The sequence below is a fragment of the Castanea sativa genome, chromosome 10 (assembly GCF_040712315.1).
Source record: "Castanea sativa cultivar Marrone di Chiusa Pesio chromosome 10, ASM4071231v1".
Lineage (NCBI taxonomy): Eukaryota > Viridiplantae > Streptophyta > Magnoliopsida > Fagales > Fagaceae > Castanea > Castanea sativa.
Window position 1 is genome coordinate 36,418,453 of NC_134022.1, and position 21,190 is coordinate 36,439,642.

Sequence of the window (21,190 nt, forward strand, 5' to 3'; positions counted from 1 at the left end):
GTGTGTGTGTGTTTTTTTTTTTTTTTCTACTGCTATAGCCGCTGCTTCTTCTTCTTCTTCTTTGATGATTCACATAGATTTGTATATGGGTTTGATGATATGGTTTTGTAAATGGGTTTGAGGAGTTTGAGATTTAGATTTAAGAAAACTACATGGGTTTGATGAGTTAAGATCTAGATCTAGGATTTGTTTGGATTTGATGATTTGTATGGAGGAGATAGAAATGGAAGAGAGTTAGGTGGAGAAGAGAGAGAATGTAACTTGAGAAGTGAGAGAAAAAAGTAATAAAAAAATGAAATACATAGCTACTATATGCACGGTTATTGTAGCAAGTTTGTATATTTACAAACTTTTACAAGCTCTGATGTGTGTCAATTTCATGCGAAATTGTGTAAATTTTTGCACTTTTTGTATTTTACACCCACTGATGCAATTGCTCTTAGGTAGCAATAATAGAACAAGTTAGCCAGACGTGGAATTTTGTAACATAACCTACTAAAATTTTTTGTTGCAAGTAACTGAATATGCTTGAAAAACTACTGCATTTAAGATTTAATTTAAGTGTCCTTTTCCTTATATTTATATATTTTTTGATATACCAAACTCTATTCCTGATGTATTAACTTGTCTATTCTATATATATATACTTAGGAATGTGAATTCAAGTACATATCATTACTCTTTAAATTATATTTTTAGCAATAACAGGAAAACCTAAGTTTAAATCCCACTTCATCCATTTTTTATGTCCCCTATATCATATTTTCAAAATTCACATTCCCAATACAATGTTTCATGTTCCCATAACTTCAAACATACAGGAGTATCCTAAGTTTAAATACCACTTCATCCGTTTTTTATGTCCCCTAAAACATACTTTCAAAATTCACATTCCCAATACAATGTTTCATGTTCCCATAACTTCAAACATACAGTAGTATTTTCTTAGTCTTCAATTGATTCACAAGTTTTCCCTCAAAAAACATTAAAAAAAAATTGATTCACAAATATAAACCAAGTAACATTATATGTAAAATTTCAACGAGGATATTGCACGTAATCCAAGTGAGCCCATATCAACGAGCACTTTGATTGCACATTGTATAATTGGAGAATATTGCACAAAATAATAATTTTTATAACTCATTTTATGAGTAAAGTAATAATTTAAACAAAATTTTTGCTCAACCAGTTCCCAGATTGAAACAATGGTTCCATTTTTTGTAATCTTACATCCTCATGATAAAAAACCTCTAATTTTTTCAGAAAGCAAGAACCTCAAAAAACTTGGAAGGAAAACACAAAAGTAACCTCAAAAAACTTACGAGGAAAACACAAAATCAAAATCATCAACGAACATCAACCAACTCTACATCAAACATGAGCCATGAATTTGGTGGTATCTTCCCAGCACTTTTAGCTCCATAGCTGCATAAAAATAATTTATATAAATATGCCTGATTGGGACATCCAAAGCTTTGTAGGGGGAGGCCCTTGCTTGTTAGTACCAAAAATAAACAGGAGCTAGAAAGAGTGCATCAACACTTATCATCCTACCAACGGTGGAACCATACAAGAAACAAGACAATAAAATGCAAAGCATAACGTTTAAAAAAAAAAAAATCAAATGCAAAGCAAAACTATTTGATCGGTTGCGTACCCCATTGATGGTGGAATTGTGAGTCTTCTTTTGTCCCCAATACGCATGCCTGAGGATTTAGTATACATAATAATATGTAAAAGCTGCTTTGCAGAGGATATTAAACGTACAGACAAGTAGAATCAAGATTTAGTCCTTCAGAAAATTACCATTAACACCAACATCCCATCCCTTAATAACATGTCCTATACCTGCAAGACCAAAAGAAAAAAAATGTTAGCACACAAAACAAACCTGAGTTCCAGACATTCGTCATACCAAATTTTTATAGTACCTAGACGGAATTTAAAGGGTGCCCTTCCCACATTTGAGTCAAAAATTTTGCCGTTGCTTTTAAGTTTGCCAATGTAGTGGACACTGACCTGAAAATAAAACAATTACAGTTAATTGAAAGGAGAAAAATTCATTGGATATTACTTTGTTTACAAGAACTTGCAAAATAAATCTAGATTATTATTCTATGAATGTCTTTTATTCATAAATATTCGTGACTTGAGAGCTTGATTGTGTTTTAACCAATTTCCATAGTATACTCCATGCATACTTGGGCCTCTTCTTTCATTAATAAATTTTTGTTGCTTATATTACTTTGTTTACAAGAACTTGCAAATAAATCTAGATTATTATTCTATGAATGTCTTTTATTCATACATATTCGTGACTAGAGAGCTTGATTGTGTTTTAACCAATATCCATAGTATACTCCATGCATACTTGGGCCTCTTCTTTCATTAATAAAGTTTTGTTGCTTATAAAAAAAAGAAAGGAAAAAAAGATCTATATATAGACTCATGGTCATAATGCATTGGATAACGCAGCAGCCAGAGATAAAAATCCAGATGCAACGGGCCCACACCACAAAATTTATATGATTTTATAGTGTTGTGAGTTACTGACTAGGACCAAACAATAGAAAAGCTGAAGCCCCATTGAAGCCATGCACCGGATGAGCATAACACTGACTAGAGTGATTAATGCTGTGAATGTTAACTCCTTATATCATCCCACTAAAGTTTCTTAGCAATTATAGGCCATGGGAACTCCATCTAACAGCTTACTATAAAGGCTCTTAGAGTATTCGCATCAGCTTGTGCAAAAATTCTTATCTATTTTAGCATATGAACCTACTTTTTTTTATTTTACCTAAGCATTTTTCAAAGCACCCACATTTGAGTATTTATTCTATACACTATTTATTAAATATCAATTTTCATGATTTTTTAAAATCGTCTTTCTCTCTTCACACAGAAGAATCACCATTTACTCTTTTCCTTCACCCTTTAGAAACGCAAAGAAACAATACAAAATTGTTTTGCATAAGCTATAATAAATTGTATATTTGCACAAGCAACGTAGCAAAATCCCATTTTGCACAATGGATACATAAACTGCTGCGGATGTTTTTTGGGGGTTTATTAGACAAATTTTGGACCTTATGCTATTTTACATTTTTAATACACCTGATGCAAATGCTCTTACTTTGTTAAATATGAGGAACATTCAAAAGTCAGTAAACCAAAAGGAAAAATAAATGACTCCTGTTGAAACATAATATCTTTTAAGTTAAGGGCCAAGGCTTAAATGTGGCACTTGACCACCAGTATTTAACAAAGACTAACCTGTTTTCCAGGAGAAGCTCTTTTGCCATCTGGTTTGCCCATTTGTAGCTCCTCAATAACCATCCCATTTGCAAAGGTTCTCACTTGAGATGACTTGACTTCGCTTTGTTTTTCCTCTTCCTCCTTATTTCCCACAGCTGAAACAGTTTGATCCACAGTAGCTTTCCCTTCACCCTCCTGAGTTGTCGACTTCTTCTTCTTTTTCTTCTTTTTTTTCTCCTCTGAGGAATTTTTCCCAGTAACATTGTCCAAATCAACACCAAGGTCCCTGTGCACACGTACAGAAAAAACTCATGTAAATAACATGTAACTATATGAACTTCAACAGTATAAGCAATTAGAAATCTCTCTTCTTTTTTGTTCTTTTGTTCTTTTTGGTGATAAAGTACAGAGTAAATGCATATATTTAACACGATGTACAAGAAAAGTTCAAGGGCACAGTTTGAGCATACAGGATATATACTCAACTGTCCTTACAGGCAAATACATCAATTAAAAAATGAGAAATTTGTTCTCACTTCTTGTTAGATAGCTTATGATCATGATCATTCTCAACAGGTGAAACTTGGTTCAGATTGGAGCTCCTCTTTAATTCAGGCTGCTTTTCATCCTCAATAGGAACATTGATTTCAGTGTTGTTACCAGATTCAAGAGCCTCTCCCTCTTTAGCCTGTTCTTTTCGCTTCTTCTTGTTTTTCTTCTTTTGCCTGAAATTTTTTTTAGGAATGGCTTAGCATATAGACACTAAATTAACTATTTCGAAGGCTTCCCAGCTGGATACATTTTTTTTTTTTGATAAGTAGCTCACAGAATGAATATCAAGAGAGATAAAAAGTTTTTGAAGCTACATTACCATATACCAAGTGCATCAGTACAGAAAAAATAACATAAGTTCTGACCAAAATTAGAAAAAACTGAAAAAAAGAAAAAGCAATTAGAAGCAAGTATCAATGGTAACAGAAAATAGATGAATTTATCACACCTTTCTGGATGATCATCTTGGTCTACGCTTTCAACCTTTCTTTTTAAGCCAGTAGCTTGATCACCATCTTTTGTTTTCTTCTTCTTCTTGGTTTTCTCAGATGCTTTCTTTTCTATCTGTTCTGCTTCTGCTTCTGCTTCAGGCTCCTGAATACTCAAGTTGCTTTTATGCTCAGTAGAAACTGGAAAACCATCTTCATCTTCACTTTCCAAAACAGGGGAACTATGACTCTTGACAACAATTTGTTGTTGAGATTCTCTATGGTCCTCAGAGTCACTTGATCGATTCTTCTTTTTTCGTTTTTGCTGGCCATTGCCATTTGTAGCCTTCTCATCGTCCACTATTTCCTCTATTACAACTGCAATAAAAAGGAAAAACAAAAAAAAGAAGTCAAAGATAGCAAATATCCAGTACAATATATAACTTACTAATAACTATTTGATTGTAAGTATTGTACACTGAAGAGTCACCAACAAACCAATGTGGCAAAAGTACATAATCACAAAAGCAGTTCAACCCCACTATGCTAATGCAGTGAAATATATTAGAACATAAGCTTAGAGTACATGACATTTGATAAAGATGCAAGTTGGGTCAGGTTATAAAAACGAAACCTACCATGTATAATTGATAATTCCAAAAAAATATAACACACATGCATGCTAACATATACGCTGACATCTGACATCAGAAGCCCTGATATTATCATCTACCATTTCCATAATATGTTAATTTAGTTTCCACACAACTCTTACTACTAGCACTACTACTATTAATAATTATAACAACAAAGGAATAAAAATAAAGCTACTACCAACAAGGCCATCCAAGCCTAACAGTCATTGAGGTACTCTTAAAACCTTGTGTTCTCAAGTTCAGCTTACCAACTTAGAAATTAGAACCAATTACGTTCTATGCATACATAACCTCATGACCTGTCATTTCAACCTGGACACTGCCCACATAATCAGGTCTGCCATACTTTGATGCAGAAGCAAGCCAAACCAATCCAAATTAGATTAGTTGTGTTGATTTGAGTCGGTGGGGTTAACCAGAGCCAAATTGTAGCAGCATTTGGGGAGAATTTTGACCCAGCTTGAGTCTGAATTTTATGCAATTATCAAATCTATTAGCAAGTAGCCAGCCGTCTCTCTCTCTCTCTCTCTCACACACACACACACACACACACACACACACACCTGACCTCTTTTAATTTTTTTATTAGATATGATTTGATCCTCAGAGATACCACAACCTTAACCAATATCCAAAGTTTCAGATAATCCTATATAATTATTTTGGTGCACAAGGCATAATTCTAGAAAAGTCTCCTCCAATGTTAAAGAACTGAAAAATCAATGACTAGTTTTTTCTCAAAAAACTTCCATTCAATTTGATGCTTCCTTTTATGTGAAATCCAATTCTTTTAAGTTAGTCACATCTGGATCCCAAGAATATGCTAATTTATTTGAAACATAAAATATTAAATAGCACATAGACTACACTACACAGGAAGTAGACCAGATAAGTAGCAAGAAGAAGAAGAAAAAAGTTTAGAAGTTATCAGTCTTCCAAAATGTCAACCTACCTCCACTATTTGGAACATGTGAAGGGTTGTACATGTCAAGATCACTATCATCAATGAAATCATCCTCATCCTCATATCCGTCTTCAGAATCAAACTCAGATGATTCGTCTGAGTTTGTGTCAGCAATATCCTCCCCATAAGAATCACTTCACATAGTAGTAAGGGGAATATAAACCATGGCAAAGCAAAACAGAAAATTGCAATAAAAACAGCAAACTAATAGAAATTTCATTTAATCAATTTCAAGAAATCAATCAAAAGGATACGAATCATAGTCATCAAGAGCACCGTCTCCTTCATTGGCCACAAAATAACCAGAGAGATGAATGCTTCGAGGGCCAATAACTGAGAAGGCTACTAAATCATCACTCTGAAACTCAAGACTCAATGGGCACGTCTCGTTCTTATCCGGTAACAAAGAACACAAGAAAATTGGGCTCTTGTGTCCTACATGACACTGAAGTATACACCTTTCAGCTGATGATGAGCCAAGGCCTAATGTTGCCTGAATTTGCACACAACACAACATACATTAGCAAGCAAAAATTGACTTACAAACTCTTAATATAAAATCTCAAACACCCAGTTCAATATGCAAATTTCTAAAATCCCCAAATATTTTGATGGGTCAATCTCAATTATACCAAATAATTATAGGCACAAAGTTCAAATGGAAAACACCCAATTTGTAAAAAGTATAAAACTTTTAAAGAGCAAAGTTAAACAGAACCTGAGTAACGTGAAGCTTTCCTTCAACATTGTCTGAGTGATAAGGGTATGGTTTACCAGGTTTTACTTCAATTCCTGAGAATCAAAACCAGAAAACACACACACACAAATACATAAAAAGATATATACAATCAAAGAATACTTAGAAATTATTAGTTAACAGAGTTAGGGAAATTGATGAAAAAGGCTTACCCCAGAAACCCATATTTTCAGAGATGAAAGAAAATGGTAGAGAGAGAGTGTCTCGAAGATTTTCTCTTAAACCCTAGCTATGGCTTTTAAAAGAGTTAAACCCCAACAAGCCGCGAGCTAGGGTTTCTACTTCTTACCGGTGGTATCACGCACAATGCATGTGACCGTGTTTGTAAGCGAGACACGTGCTACCAAGAAGGTTTTTTTTTTTTTGGGTATTTCTATTTTCTAGTACTTTCACATATGGCAATGGCAGCTCAGACTCTGTGCTAGCGGAAATGGGCCTTAATTTTCTTCTTTTTGGGCTTTTGCTCATGGTTTGATCCAGGCCCTTTAGGCATGATTTCCTTAACTTTTATTATTATTATTATTATTATTATTAGAATTTCACTTTACCGTCCTAGACTATACTCTAGATTACACTTTGCATTTTAAACTTTTCGAATACATATTTTGCATCTTAAATTATAACTATTGTTACACTTTAAACCTTAACATTAAGTTTGCCGTTAACTTGGATGGAAAAACATGATATTACGTGAAAAGACGCAATTGTTCCTCTTCTCAATCCCCTAAAAACAAAGAAGAAATTATACTTTACCACCCAAAGTGTAACAAAAGTTATAGTTTATGGTGGTAAAGTGTAATTTTCCTTTTGCTTTTTTTTTTTTTTTCCAATAAGACTTATTTGATAACAAAATATGAAGTAAAAAGTACACAAAACTCCTCTTTGACTTTATCCATAAAATATGGCACCCTCTTAAAATTTTGAGTGTGTTTTAGGCTGCATTTTTTTGGGCTTCAAAGGATTTCCGGAAATGCTTTTACACTTGCATGTGTGTTTGGTAGATACTGAAAATTGGGTCAAACGGAATTGGTATTCCGCGTTGACTGTAAAATAAGGCATTTCGGGCGTAAAACCATTTTAGGTTTTATTTTACCTTCAAATGAATTTCACTCCAGGAAAATAGAAGAGAGAGAGAGAAACAGCAAGAAGAGATCGTACCAAGCACCAACGAGTCGCACCCTATCACTGGCCCCAACTCCAAATCGCACCGGTCTCGTTGCACCCCAGCACTGGCGAGATTGCGCCGCCTGTAGCAACATCGAGATCGCATCCCACCACTGGCGAGATCGCGCCTTCACCATCGCCGATTTGATTTGCACCTTTGCCTCCGCCGCGTGATCTCACCTCAACGTCGAACCCAGTCGCCTCTCTCTCTTTCTTTGTTCTTCTCTGACCGGATTTGATGATTTTTTTTTTGGGTTTTGTTTCTTTTGTGTTTATGTATTGGGAAATGATATTATATATTTGTTTGGAAGCTGAGAATATGCGAGAAAATGTGAGTAACAAGTAGAAAATGTGTTTTCTATAGTATTTTCAAGAACACAACCAAACACTAAAAAATATTTTTCAAAGTATTTTTTTAAATACTACCAAACACTAGAAATTATTTTCCTTTCCCGAAAATATTTTCACCTGAAATTATTTTACACTCGGAAAATATTTTCCACCCAAACAAACGCAGCCTTAGACGCAAACAATTAGTTGAGACACTTAACCCTTATTATTTTTCACCGTAACACAAACCCTAGGTGGAAGGTTGCCCAAAAGTTTTATTAAAAATTAAATACTAAGGAAATAGTAAAAGTTAGATACTTTATTATAAATATTGCTTAGGTGGATGGTTAAATGAATAAACTCATCAAATCATTTGCTTGGGACGAAGTTAAATAAATAGTACATATTTCCCTTTCAAAGAAAAGTGATATATGACACTAATTATATATGAGGTGAAAGTCTAAATGAAAGAAGTCTCAAAATTTGTGTTACACAACAAGACCTCATTGATCAAATTCAAACCTTATACCGAGCAGCCTAATCGAACCCAAACCATTGACCAAACTATTAACTAGACTAAGTTGGCTATATCACTTTGACTTTGACTGTGGACTAGATCTGACTTTTTCTAACAAGGCCTATCTTGCTTTGTTTTTCACCTGGATTTCGATTTTGGAGTCAATCACATTTAAGGCTCCTAAGTCACTCAAACTGACTCATCTCTTATTATGGGTTATGATATATGTGAAATTTGCCAATTCACTCACACGTGCTACAACAAACGTGATCATTCCTTTAAAAAAAAAAAAAAAAAACAAACGTGATTATTTGCCCTTAAGCCATCAATGTAGCCATCTTCTGGTTGTAAAAGCCTCTCCTTGGTCACTTATGCAACCATTTCTTAGGTCTTTACAACCATCGAGCATTTTGTTGTCATTGTCATCCCAATTTGCATTGTTCCCTTGGTCAAACCACATAATTATCTTGTGTTACTTTTTTTTTTTTTTTTTTTTTTTTTTTTTTCTGTTTTAGAAACTCTTCTCTCTTTTTCTAGCTTCCTCTCTCCCTACACAATTCTCTACAGCATTTTCTCGTTAATTTCAAAAAAATGCACCTTATCCTATTTGCTTAACCATATTCTAACATCAAGGAACTTAGAGCTTTCACATTGGGTTCTTCAAAATAGAGTTTTCTCTAAAATTGTCATTACCATTGCTAAAATTTAAATAAATGAAAAACCTTTTCACATCTAAAATGGTCAATATTGTAGCTAATTTTTTTTTATTCACCATTCTAAAGAAGCCACTTAAAAAAAGATAGAGACTATTCTCGAACAATAGAGGAGCACTGTAGCTCTTCTATGTCATTAAAAGCATTTTATATTCTCCTTCTCTCTCTCGTCGATAACTATTGTACTATACTTTCACGAGCAATGATGGTAAGAGTTCACTAGTGGTTTCATTGAAGCAATTCGGTGGTGAATAGTTATCTGGTGGATTTCAGTGAAAGCTAATAAACAATTCAATTAGAAACACTATACTCTCTTTCTTGTTCTTGTTTAGAAATGATTTGGTGAATTTGGTGGGAGTTGAGTGAACTGTGACTTTGAAAGTGTGAAACATATTTACACAAAGTCAAAAAGTCAAAAACAAAAAACCTGTTGTTTTAGCAGGTGATATGAGTTGACTTTTTTTTACGAGTTCCAAAATCTCTATTTGTATCCTGATATATAAAATTTCCATTAAATTTGGGTTCAATTTTATTAAGTCTACACATCAGTGGCCCTAAATTCAACATTGTTCCTTAATTCTCTACTTTGTTTGTATAATTACAATTAGTTAATTTATTTATTGTACACTAATAAATTGCCAAAATACTTGGGTTGCATATTATACAAAATTATCATTATCAGCAGTTCCCTTCTACCTTATCTTGATTGAATTTTTCTTCCCATTTGTTTTACTTGATGTTTTCGAAACGAGACACAAAAACAAGGTTAATTTGAAGCTTTGTTTAAATGTAGTTTCACAACAACCTCATCATACATTCATACTTAAAGGAGACTGAATTTCTTCATCAACAAATTTAAAATTATAAACTAAAAACATTCCCCATCGATCTGTAGGTAAATATTAAGTGGTGTAACATTATTCAAAATTACAATAGAGGTATCTTAAACCCAACTCTACAGATAAATATTAATAAATTTGTATAATCTTATTAAAGAACTCAATTTTTATATCCCTGGAGGACCTTCTAAACGGATATAATCATACATAATCCCTTGGAAAGCGGTGACGCTTCTTGGTTGTGTTAAAAAAACAGTATTATCCCCTTCAACAAGAAGACCACCTGGGATGTCCACAGTGTAAAGCCAATGGAGCCCATGAATTCCATGTCTAGCAATTGCGTTGTCGTCCCCTATTAGTCCACTTGAAAACAGAGGTTTTTTTGTGTTTGGATCGTTAACCCGAACCTTCAAATGCAATTCATTTAGAATTAATAGTGTCAATATGCATTCAAAATCGATGCTATTAACAAGTAATGGTCTCTCTCTCCATGGCATTAGCATTAAGCTAATAATCAGAAAATGAAGTTTTTATACCTGCAATTCAGCAACAGTGGCAGATGCCAGTGCCACTCGCAACTTATAAGTAGCAATACGATTCACATTGTGAAGATTAAATTTGATTTGCCATGTAGTTCCTTTATACACCTTATTGGCTATTTTCCTGTAATGCAAGAAAGCTAGCTTGTAAAATTGAACTAGTTGATAGCTACACTCTAATAATCCGAACTTTAGCATTATAGAGGATAATTGTACTTAGAAATTCACATCCATTTGAAGAATTTTTTTTTTTGGGGCTAAAAAATTACTTAAAAAATGATCTAAAATGAACTCAAACAGTATCGTAGCTAAATAAAAGATGTGAAGAAAAGTTTGATCAAGCCAAAAAGAAAAAAATTGCACCTGGTAACCTGAGCATAGAACCAATCTTTAGTGTAATCACTCACACCTACGGTGTAAACTAAGTCTTCATGAGGATAGAGTTCTGCATATCTTTCCCATAGGCCGTACTGTCTAAACCTGCCAATTAAAAATGTGTAATCATATTCTCACTAAAATTATGTAATATGTAATTAAACATGATAACTTATATAGCTAGATTATATAAGAATAACATATATATAGGAAATTGTTAAATATTAGCTCGGATACCATACTAATTAAATATTTGCTTTGATATATCATTTTGAATATTCTATGCTATAATAGATTTAGAAGCGGAAGTATAAAATAAAGAACACAAAAAAAGAGAGTTGCGTGATTCACCTTAACCCTTAAGTGCTACATATTTAATATATCAGAGTATAGTACAAATTCTGTATTACCATGAACATAAGATGAGTATATATAAGATACTAAACCTTAAACTTTTATTACAAGTAAGAGACTTGCCTTACAGACAAAGTAAGATGGGCTTGGGCCTATGTTAATAGGCTAATATCTCTAATATATATCTAACATATATAAAATAGAATCATTTCAAGTTGGTTATTCATTCATGGGAAGCTATCGTCTGTTTTTTTCAAGTTGGTTATTCTTAAAAACTATCATTTTCCTATATTTTGTAGAGATTTTTAAATGAATTGGAAAATTATATTTTGACTTCCCAAATTTAACTTGCCAAGAGATTGAATTGTTTTTCATTAAATTTTTTTTTTAAAAAAAAAAACAACTCTATCTCACACCAAGCTAAATAAGGGAAATTAAGAGAGTTTTATTTTGACCAAATTTTTCCTGCATTTAGGTCCTAATTTTAACTGATTCCTCTCGCATGAACCATACTAATTTTATATACAGATTACGAAAAATCACAATTAAAGGGACTAACCTGGAATCAGGTTGATTGACATAAAGTCTATTAATATACAAAGGGTTAGGATCGGGAACATAGAATTCTGCAGCAATGCGATCTGGGATGCCTATTTCCCACAATGTTGGGGCATCTCTTGGAGGCTCATATACAAGATTACCGACATCAGTGCTACGACCTGCTTCACATGATATTCAATTTCAAATCACTATAGCATAATAAGTTAATAGCACATTAGGATATGAATATAAAAAAGCATCATAACAAATTGAAAACAAGACCTGAAGTTATGGTAATGACATCAGCATTTCTGTAATCACCGATGACACCAGGGACCCATGCATACAAATTATATTCACCAGCACGTACATTATTAATACTGAAATAGCCATCCTTATTAGCTACGGTCCAGAATTGGTAACCCTGATCAGAAACAACATGTTCAAGGAATCAAGTTTGCTACCTAGCTATGAAGATAAGGTACCAAATTGTCCAAAATTATGAAGAAAATTTTCTTGTACTAATGTTTAACTTTAACAAGAAAGAAGAGCCAACGAGTCATAATGGCCACATTATATGTACCTTTAATTAGCATAGAATAAAAAAATTAATATTACCTTGCATTCTCTTTGCCAAGATCCAACTTTCCCTGGGAGTGCCAATCCAACATAAGAACCACTTCCAGGTATAGCATTCTTATTAATATACCTACACAAAGTTCAAAGTTTAAACTTCAGTTAAATATTTAACATGAGTTAATTGCATTTTGTCCTACTAATTATACTATAAGGTTTACTTCAAGTCGCCATTAAAATTAAAATCTCAATTGGTAGTAGGTAAGTTGTCTATAGTTAAAATTGTTGTTAAACTTAAATAGGAAAGTTAACTTTCCTAAATGCGTTGTATCTTTCACTAAAAAAAAAATCAGTGTAGCTCAAAATATCTATTTTACCCTCAAAATTTTTTAAAAATGATTCATTAATAAATACTTTAAGGGTACTCGTTAATCAAACATTTTGTAATTTAATCTTTTAAAAAAAAAAAAAAAAAAACCCACACTTAGGATTGAAGAGCCAAATATCCATTATGGGCTAAACATATTTAAAAATTTTGAATTTATCATAAATTGCTAATTTTCGGGAACAGAGAACAAATTACAATAATAAATCCAAGAAAAATGCTAGAGATACAAAATTTTTTACAAATTGTTGATACGGTAAATGGTTATTGGTAAATAAAAAAATGATGTTAGTGATAGATCCAGATGAGAACTAGTGAAAAATTGGCCACATCAATAGTTTGTAAAATAGTTTGTATCTGTAGCATTACTCGTAAACTCAACGAGAAAAAATGCAATATAAATTAATATAGAAATGTACCTATCAAGGACTAGTAATCGACCAGTGACACTACCCCGTTGATTTGATGATGGAAAGTCCACTGAAGCTGGAAAATCATAGGGCCAGGCTTTAACTTCATTGATCGTCTGAAAAAAAAAATCGTTTGTTTTATTAATTGTTCGCCATCAAATATTGTAAAATCTAAAATTTACCAAATAAAACCACAAATTTCAACATGTGTTTGATGTGAAACCTGTTTTTTAGCATCCTCCCAGAGCAAATTGGGGCCCTTGCCATTAGTCAAAGAATTAAGATAAATAAAAACGGGACCGTAAACTTTCTTCCATGGCTCATTAGGTCCAAATTCCACTACCAAAGCCTCTCCTGCGTAGTGTGGGCTATGAAATACCTGAGATTGTTTATGCCATTTAGAGAAAGTTAAAGATTATAAAAATAGAGAGTATCACACACTTTCTTTTTTATAGTTCACAGTGTACGTGCATGTGATGTGATTCACATGCAATGAAGATTTTGAAACTATTTTTTACTAACTGTAAGGCTGGTTGGACCGGCATGGGAGGTAAGGGATTGTTTGGAGGGTCCAGCAGATCGGAACTCATAGCTGGGTGTGATTTGCCAACACCCCACCGGTGGGTTTGCGCTTACCCACCCATGAACTTGGATATCCTTGGCATCGTTTGAGTATTCGTACTTGTCATCCACCTGCACAATAATCGAACCTGTTAGAGCAATCTCATTAGCTCGTACAATTTTTTTTCCTCCATTTTAGCATAAAATTTACTTTTTTATGTTACACAAAAACACCCGTATCATATTTTTTATTCTACCTTTTATTTTATTTAAATAATCATTTTTCATTTTTTTTGTTATTATTTTCATAGAGAGAGAGAGAGGAATGAGACAAGAGGTGAGAGAAAACAAAATTAAAACAATAATACACAAAATTATTGTAAGAGCAACCACATCAGCCCATCTATAGTCTTTTAAAATAGAAAAAAGTACCAATTTTACACATTTTAATTCAAAAAACACCGACATCAGTCTTTGTAAAAATGTGCAAATATACACCATCACTGTGTATATGAACAGTAACTATGTATATATGCACGATTACTATTCACCGTATAAATGATTTTTTTATTCTTTTTTTCTCTCTCCTCTCTCTACCTCTGACTCACCTCACCGTGTAAAGAAATGTATATAATATTTTATTTGAATATTTTACACTGTTCACCATGTAAAGAAATGAATATTTTATTTGAATAAATGTGTATAATAGACAAACTGATGTGAGTTTTTTGTAAAAATAAGTGTGTAAAATAGAAAAAGTAGATTTTAGATGTGCAAAATGGAAAAAAATTTCCACATACAAATGTGGATGCTCTAACCATGTATATTTACATGGCTATTGTTTACACATCTTTAGTTTGACTAATGTGGGTGATTTATTAGCTTAAATGTGTAAATCTAACACTTTTTTTTTATTATACATGTATTGATGCAAATGCTTTTAAAATTGCCAAATATGCTTATGAAACACCAATTCAAGTATATTTTCAATTGAAAATATTCTTAGTAACATTACTTAAAAGCGGAATTACATAAAAAGTTTTAAAATTTATATCGTGTTTTAGGTTAAGTCTTAACTTTGTCAATTAAGGTCTCAAACTTATGAAATAGTTTCAACTTGAAACTTCCGTCCATATCCATTATTTTGGAAAACTACAGAAAATTGACACACTCAGAATTTCACCTAAGACTTAGTTTTATAAATCAATTTGACAAACAATGAATTAAGAGAGTAGACAGAAAAGTTTTATTTAGTTAAAAATGTGTACTTAGAGTGAGAAAGTGACACACACACACACACACACACACACACATATATATATATATATATATATAAAAGTGAAATCTTATATGCCAAACAAGTGAAGCTAGTTACCTATGTTCGATCTACAGTTGTTTAGTGTTATCAAACCGTGAATAAATTGTGAGTCTTGTATGTCATAGAGTTACAATTTAAGTCCAAGATGAAGACCTAAGATCAACTCAAGAGAAGGGAAATTTCTAGAATCTCACATACAGTCGATCGATCGAGCTATGCCTAGACAAACCATCGATAGGGTCCTGACTGACTAAGAATCGTGAATCCTAAATTTTGATATGGCTTATTAAGTTGGCTCATGACTTGGAATTCGAGCCCTACTTGTTAAATTATAAAATGGATCATAAGAGTTGACTAAACAACAAGAAGTGAGAGCCTCCATCATGTATCTACGATGACTATATCAATTCTCTTTCAATTTACCAACGTATCAGAGACAAAATAGTGTATCTGAAGATCGGTGTTACTATTGTTTGGTGATCGAGCTAAAGTCACAATACATGAACACAATCAAGCTGCTATGAAATCATTGAGATGGTCCTTGAAGTTGTGAGTGGGAAGTCCGTGTTTTCGAAATCCATAATAGAATTTTCTAATCAGGTTGGAGTTACATGTGGCCATGTAAGTAACTACTAGAGGAAGCAGCTAGTAGCTATGGTTAATTTCATTTGTTACAACTTCAATTTTATTAGTGGATTTTGCCTCGAGGTTGGTCACTAAACTCTCCGTGTGTGTTTTTTTCCCTTTAATATTGTTAATTAGTTGTCAACAAATCGCTGTATTGTTTATATATTTTCACTTATAATTTATATCGTGATATATTGTTATGGTTTAATGAACTTTGAATTGAATTTATACATATAATGGGTCATTTAATCAACTTGGCTTAATTTCGCATCATTAATCAAATAGGATTAAATTTGAACCTTTAGACCTGCAGGTGAAATGTAAAATTCTACTAACGAATTTTCTTTTGTTTATACTTCATTAATTAATGTCCAAAGTAATGGAGATGGACAAAGGCTAAATTGAAATGGTTTCATAAGTTTAAAGCTTTGAGTGACAAAATAAAAAACGTGAGACTTAAATTAAAATAAATTATAAAATTTTGAGCGTTTCTATTTCATTTCCTTTTAATTGTAAGTTTTTTTTTAGTGGACTTTTTTTTATAAGCTAAGAGATAAAATTTTATGCTACTAGTGATCAAGACCCCTAATGTCTAAGAGACAAATAAAAATAAAAATAAACTTGACCTTCAATATAAGTGTTTTTATCTTTTTCGTAAACCTTTGAACAGTTATAAAGAATTGCTGTTGATATCATAGAGGTAGAGAGTTGAAGATATACCTCTCCTTTAAACTTTGGCTCCACAGGATTGACAAGTTTTACTGCTTCTGGGTAGGCCAGGGCTTGGCCTCTAGGTGGTAACCGGTCTTCAGGCAAGGGCATGAATCTTTGTATGTCGTCTGCTATAGCCATATAATTAAACCTGTGAGTTTAAAAAACCTCTACTGTTAAGTTGTGTAATCAATTCCTTTGAATATCTCAATATATACGGCCAATGATTTTTTTGGTGGGAATTAAGGACATGTAAATATTCTTCCAGACAAGCAATTTAAACCTTAATAAAGAAGACAAATGTGGGTTTTAGTTAATTCAATTGGTTAAGTTTTTTGTTGCTGAATAAGAGATATGGGGTTCAAACTCTACCTATACCAAAAACCGATTGATATCTTAGCTTGATGATTAAGAGCAATTATCATAAAATAAATGCTATAAATTGAAATTCTATTATATCTATCAAAAATAAAGAAGACGGATCAAATTTATTTACTTGTCTTTCCTAAGCTTCAATGCAATCCTAGTAGTGTCCATGCTGAAAGCAGGCCAATTTGCTAAGCGTTCATAAATGGCATAGGAGTAGAATCCCGAGGAACCACGAAGCATCACAAACCTGAAAATAAATATATAGTTGCACATAACATTTGTCGTTCTAATTAAAAAATTTGTTGTAATTGATTGAAATCTTGATATAACAAGATGTGCTTATGTGAAAAAGTACCTCTTGTCTATGTTCAATGGAACAAAGTTTCCCTTAAGTGAGGGATCCCACATTCTAGTGAAGGACAACTCTACTTGTTCTTCATTTTTCACAACTACCTCCATTTTTGTCCCTTCCAACCTATAGAGCAAAAGTTTAGATACTAACTTTTTTTTAGCAAGTGTTTAGATTCTACCTTAATGACATGTAATCATTCAACAAAAGTTAAAAAGAACAAAAGCTAGTGCTAATAATTGGAAATTGGAAGTTGGAACATTTCAAATTTACAAGAAATTAAGCGATTGATAAGAAATGAATGTTGCAAAGCAAGGGAAATTTGATATACATCATGAATCACAAGTAAAATAGGTAGGGGTGTCCAAACCAACCAGCCAACCGACCCACTCAGCCAACCTGGCCGATCCAATTCGAGATCCGCCCGACCTAACACTGGTGACAGGTCAGCTGCGGGTCCCGCCCCCAAAACCCGAGACCGACGATTGGTTGACAGGTCTGAACATGAAAACCAGAAAAAAAAAAAAACCGACCCGACTGTATTACGCTGGAAAAAGTCGTTGCTTTCGATCAATGGGAGTGTTTCGTCAGTGGTTATAGTCCAATTAGTCGAGAAATGGCCAGATCTTGTCAAGATTTGGCCAAATCTCGTCAAGATCCAGCCAAATCTCTTCGAGATCTGGTGAGATCTAGTCAAGATTCGGCCTGATCTCTTGGAGATTCGACTAGATCTAAGCATATCTGGCTCGATTTGGTGCAGATCTGGTGGATTTGAGAAGATTCTGGTATAGTTTTGCAACTTTCAAACCCAACCGAGAACCGACCGGTCTCCAAGGAGGTCTAACCACCCGAATCGACCCCTTTCACCGGTCGGCGGCGGGTTCAAAAATGGCAGACCCGAAGTAATCGGGTCGGTTCCGGGTTGGGCACAAACCCAACCTAGACCAACCTGTGGACAGGCCTAAAAATAGGCATTTCAAATGTTAGATATATTATGAACTAAGTGGCCCAAACTAATTATAGGCTCATGTACTTGTAGAACACGCATATTAAACTTAAGTTAGTCTATAGTTAGCTTAGGGTTAGTTATATATTTTCTAGTATATAAATTTTACACTGGGTTCATTGTAACACAAGTATTTAATATCATATGTAGCTGTTAAGAGTTTCTTCATTGTGGACGTAGCCATTAGGCCGAACCATGTAAACTTTTGTGTGTGCTCTCTCTTTAATATTTTCGCTCATCATTCAATCATCAAACACAATCGATCACACAACAACTTTCACATCAAACATTCTCTTTTTTCAAATAATTCTATATATTTTGTGAATGTATACCATTTAAAAATTTAAGTTGCAGATATGTAAGGATCAAGTAAAGGTACTAACAAGTAACAAGTAACAAGTACTCACGTTAGAATAATCATTAGCTCAGGAAATAGAATGTTCGAATATGTATAAATAGTGAGGGCTGGGAAACATACTTATCAAGGTTACCCTCGGTTCCCTTACTTCTGTAGTTGTTCCATACCATATCATAGTATCTACATGATTAATTAAAAGAAATGAGAAAATTAATTTCAGTAATTGGAAATTGCATCCTTAATTAGCAGCTGATGCATCCTTTTTCAATATACAACTTGCTAAAATAGGAATATAAATCTTCTCACCTTTTGTTTTCCACGCCATTTTAAATTTCACAACTTTCTCGTGTGTCTAGTTTATCTTCTCACTTTTTGTTTTTCATGCCACTTTATATATCACAACTTTCTTGTGTGTCTAATTTATTTATTTATTTATTTTTTTCCGATATAAACATTGGTTATCTTGTACATAAAAAAATATGTGAGAAGTTATTTTTTTGTTGGAATATAAAATGGAAAACAAAAGTGGGATAGTGAATTTTTATTGCTAAAATACTAACACAAATTTTCTCTTGTTTCCTACCGGTATACCCTTAATCTGGTTTGATTAATTTATCATCATATGAAATCATTAAAAAAAAAACATTAAGGCGGCCAGTGGAATTAACTAATAACCGTTACTTTCATTAAAAAAAATAAAAAAAGTAACTGTTACATATTCTCAATTACTGTTTCTAAATGTTAATTTTAGTATTTATGTAGCCCATTAATTGAGTATCACAATCGTGTTCTTCAACAAATAAGAGAGATGTTGCTGGGATTTTTTGTTTTGTTTTTTGTTTTTTTTAATTAAGCTGGGAGAAATTGAACAGTTTTACCCTCTCTCAGTTTCGCTGTCATGAACTTCCAGCAAATTATCAATGCCATGATATTGTATCCCAGTGACCATTCCTCCTGGATTTGATAGGGTGACTTGTAGTATGCCATTATCCATAACCACCTGCAAAAAAGTATATGTCTCATTAATTGTAGAAACAGAGGTACCATATAAGAAAAATATAAAACTAAAGTTACTTGAGTGACTTACATGTTTATCTTGAATTTTTAGTTGCACGCTTGGGAATGACCCATTGAGACTGCCCTTTGCTATCTCCGGGAACTTCTTTGGGACCATGGATAAAAATCAATATGGTTTTGGGCGGTGAGTTTTAGTAAAATGTAAAGCATAAAATGACTGTAAGCTAAATTCAAATATGATGATTCTGAGAAGGAGAGACAATTCATCCCTAAACTTTTCACAATCGGGTTGTTATTGAGTTTGAATTTTTATTCTATTTAGAAATTACAGAAAAATGTGACAAGAACAAAAGAGATTATACGTAGCTGTGCAGTGGTGGAGCCAAAAAATTATTTCAAAGGGGCCAAGCTATGTATAATTAAATTCAAATAATAACACACACGTCTATATAATAATTATTTATTGATTATACATGAAAAATGTTTGTAATTTTGATTTAATATATGCTTTTCTTACGTTAAAAAAAATATTTTCAAAAAAAAAAAGAGGAAATGCCTTTGCAAAAAAAAAAGTAAGTCAATCTTGATATGTCCAAAAAGAAGAAATTCTCAAGTGCTGTCAAAATATAGCAAAATGGTGCTTTTTGCTCTTATATTCATAGTAAACTCCAAAAGCAAAACAAAATCATTCGCATGGATTACAAACGTACACAAGAAGAAATCCGCATGGGTTAAACAGTGTTTTTTAATTATAAATTTTATCAATGATTTCTTTTAGTTCTTAATTAAAAACAGCCTTTAACAGTACCATAAAAAAAAGGACAACGCACTTAAACATGCAAATCTAAATAATTAGACATCAAAACAAAGTTTTTTTTTTTTTTTTGGTATGATGATGAATGGAGATAGAGATCCAGGTTAATTTACCTGATTGGCGGATCCAAAAACAAAACCAAGAAGCAAATGACCAATAATAATAATCCAAACCCTTTGGGCATAGCCATTGTCAGATGTACCATCAAAAAAATGTCTTCCACCCCAAGGCATTGTAGTATGCTTACCAAAAGGTCGGGTCAGTACAGCAAGATATAGAGATGAAGTAAAGCTTCAATGTCTAGATATTAAAATAAAATAAAAAGGTGAACAGCTACAGTGTCTGGCTATATTTCAAATTTGCGGATTATAAGGTTTTAATGGATATGACTTCTTCACGTAAACAGTAACAAATAACTTTTTTGAGAAAGAACCCATTGTTGTAACCTATATATAACATTAATACCAAGAACTTATGTTAGGCAACTCGGTTAATTACTTAGAGACATAAATCAAATAATTTGTGTCTCTCTCTTTTTATTCATTTATTAGCCAGTAACCTGCGCTTTGTACGGTTTATTATTAAAAAATATTAGCTTAATTGTTTTAATATATTTTAGAAACCTTTTAAATATTCATTATTCATTGCTATTTTTTCTCAAAGTATAAAAATCAGAAGATTTTTATTTTAATTATAAGAA

General features: G+C 32.8%; 1 protein-coding gene and 1 pseudogene across 1 annotated transcript; both read right to left on the reverse strand.

The window, feature by feature from the left end:
* Positions 1-1,117: 1,117 nt before the first annotated feature.
* On the reverse strand, positions 1,118-6,963 carry LOC142613101 (peptidyl-prolyl cis-trans isomerase FKBP53). Its single transcript, XM_075785297.1, has 11 exons — positions 6,771-6,963; positions 6,580-6,653; positions 6,116-6,354; positions 5,850-5,995; positions 4,262-4,619; positions 3,798-3,986; positions 3,280-3,547; positions 1,935-2,022; positions 1,810-1,851; positions 1,661-1,709; positions 1,118-1,428 (listed from the first exon to the last, which is right to left on the reverse strand). Exons 1-11 carry the CDS (start codon positions 6,781-6,783, stop codon positions 1,350-1,352), a joined length of 1,545 nt encoding a protein of 514 aa, XP_075641412.1. The 5' UTR covers positions 6,784-6,963; the 3' UTR covers positions 1,118-1,349.
* A 3,385-nt stretch (positions 6,964-10,348) lies between these two features.
* On the reverse strand, positions 10,349-19,943 carry LOC142613836 (uncharacterized; annotated as a pseudogene).
* Between the last annotated feature and the right edge of the window lie 1,247 nt (positions 19,944-21,190).

What these genes read in the sequence shown, in the direction of transcription:
- LOC142613101 (XM_075785297.1), bottom strand. An exon ending in ACATGTTCCAAATAGTGGAG is followed by an intron (nt 4,620 to 5,849) that starts GTAGGTTGACAT and finishes TTTTTATTGCAG; the next exon opens with TTGTAATAGAGGAAATAGTG. An exon ending in CATAAGCTATCTAACAAGAA is followed by an intron (nt 3,548 to 3,797) that starts GTGAGAACAAAT and finishes ACGTGTGCACAG; the next exon opens with GGACCTTGGTGTTGATTTGG.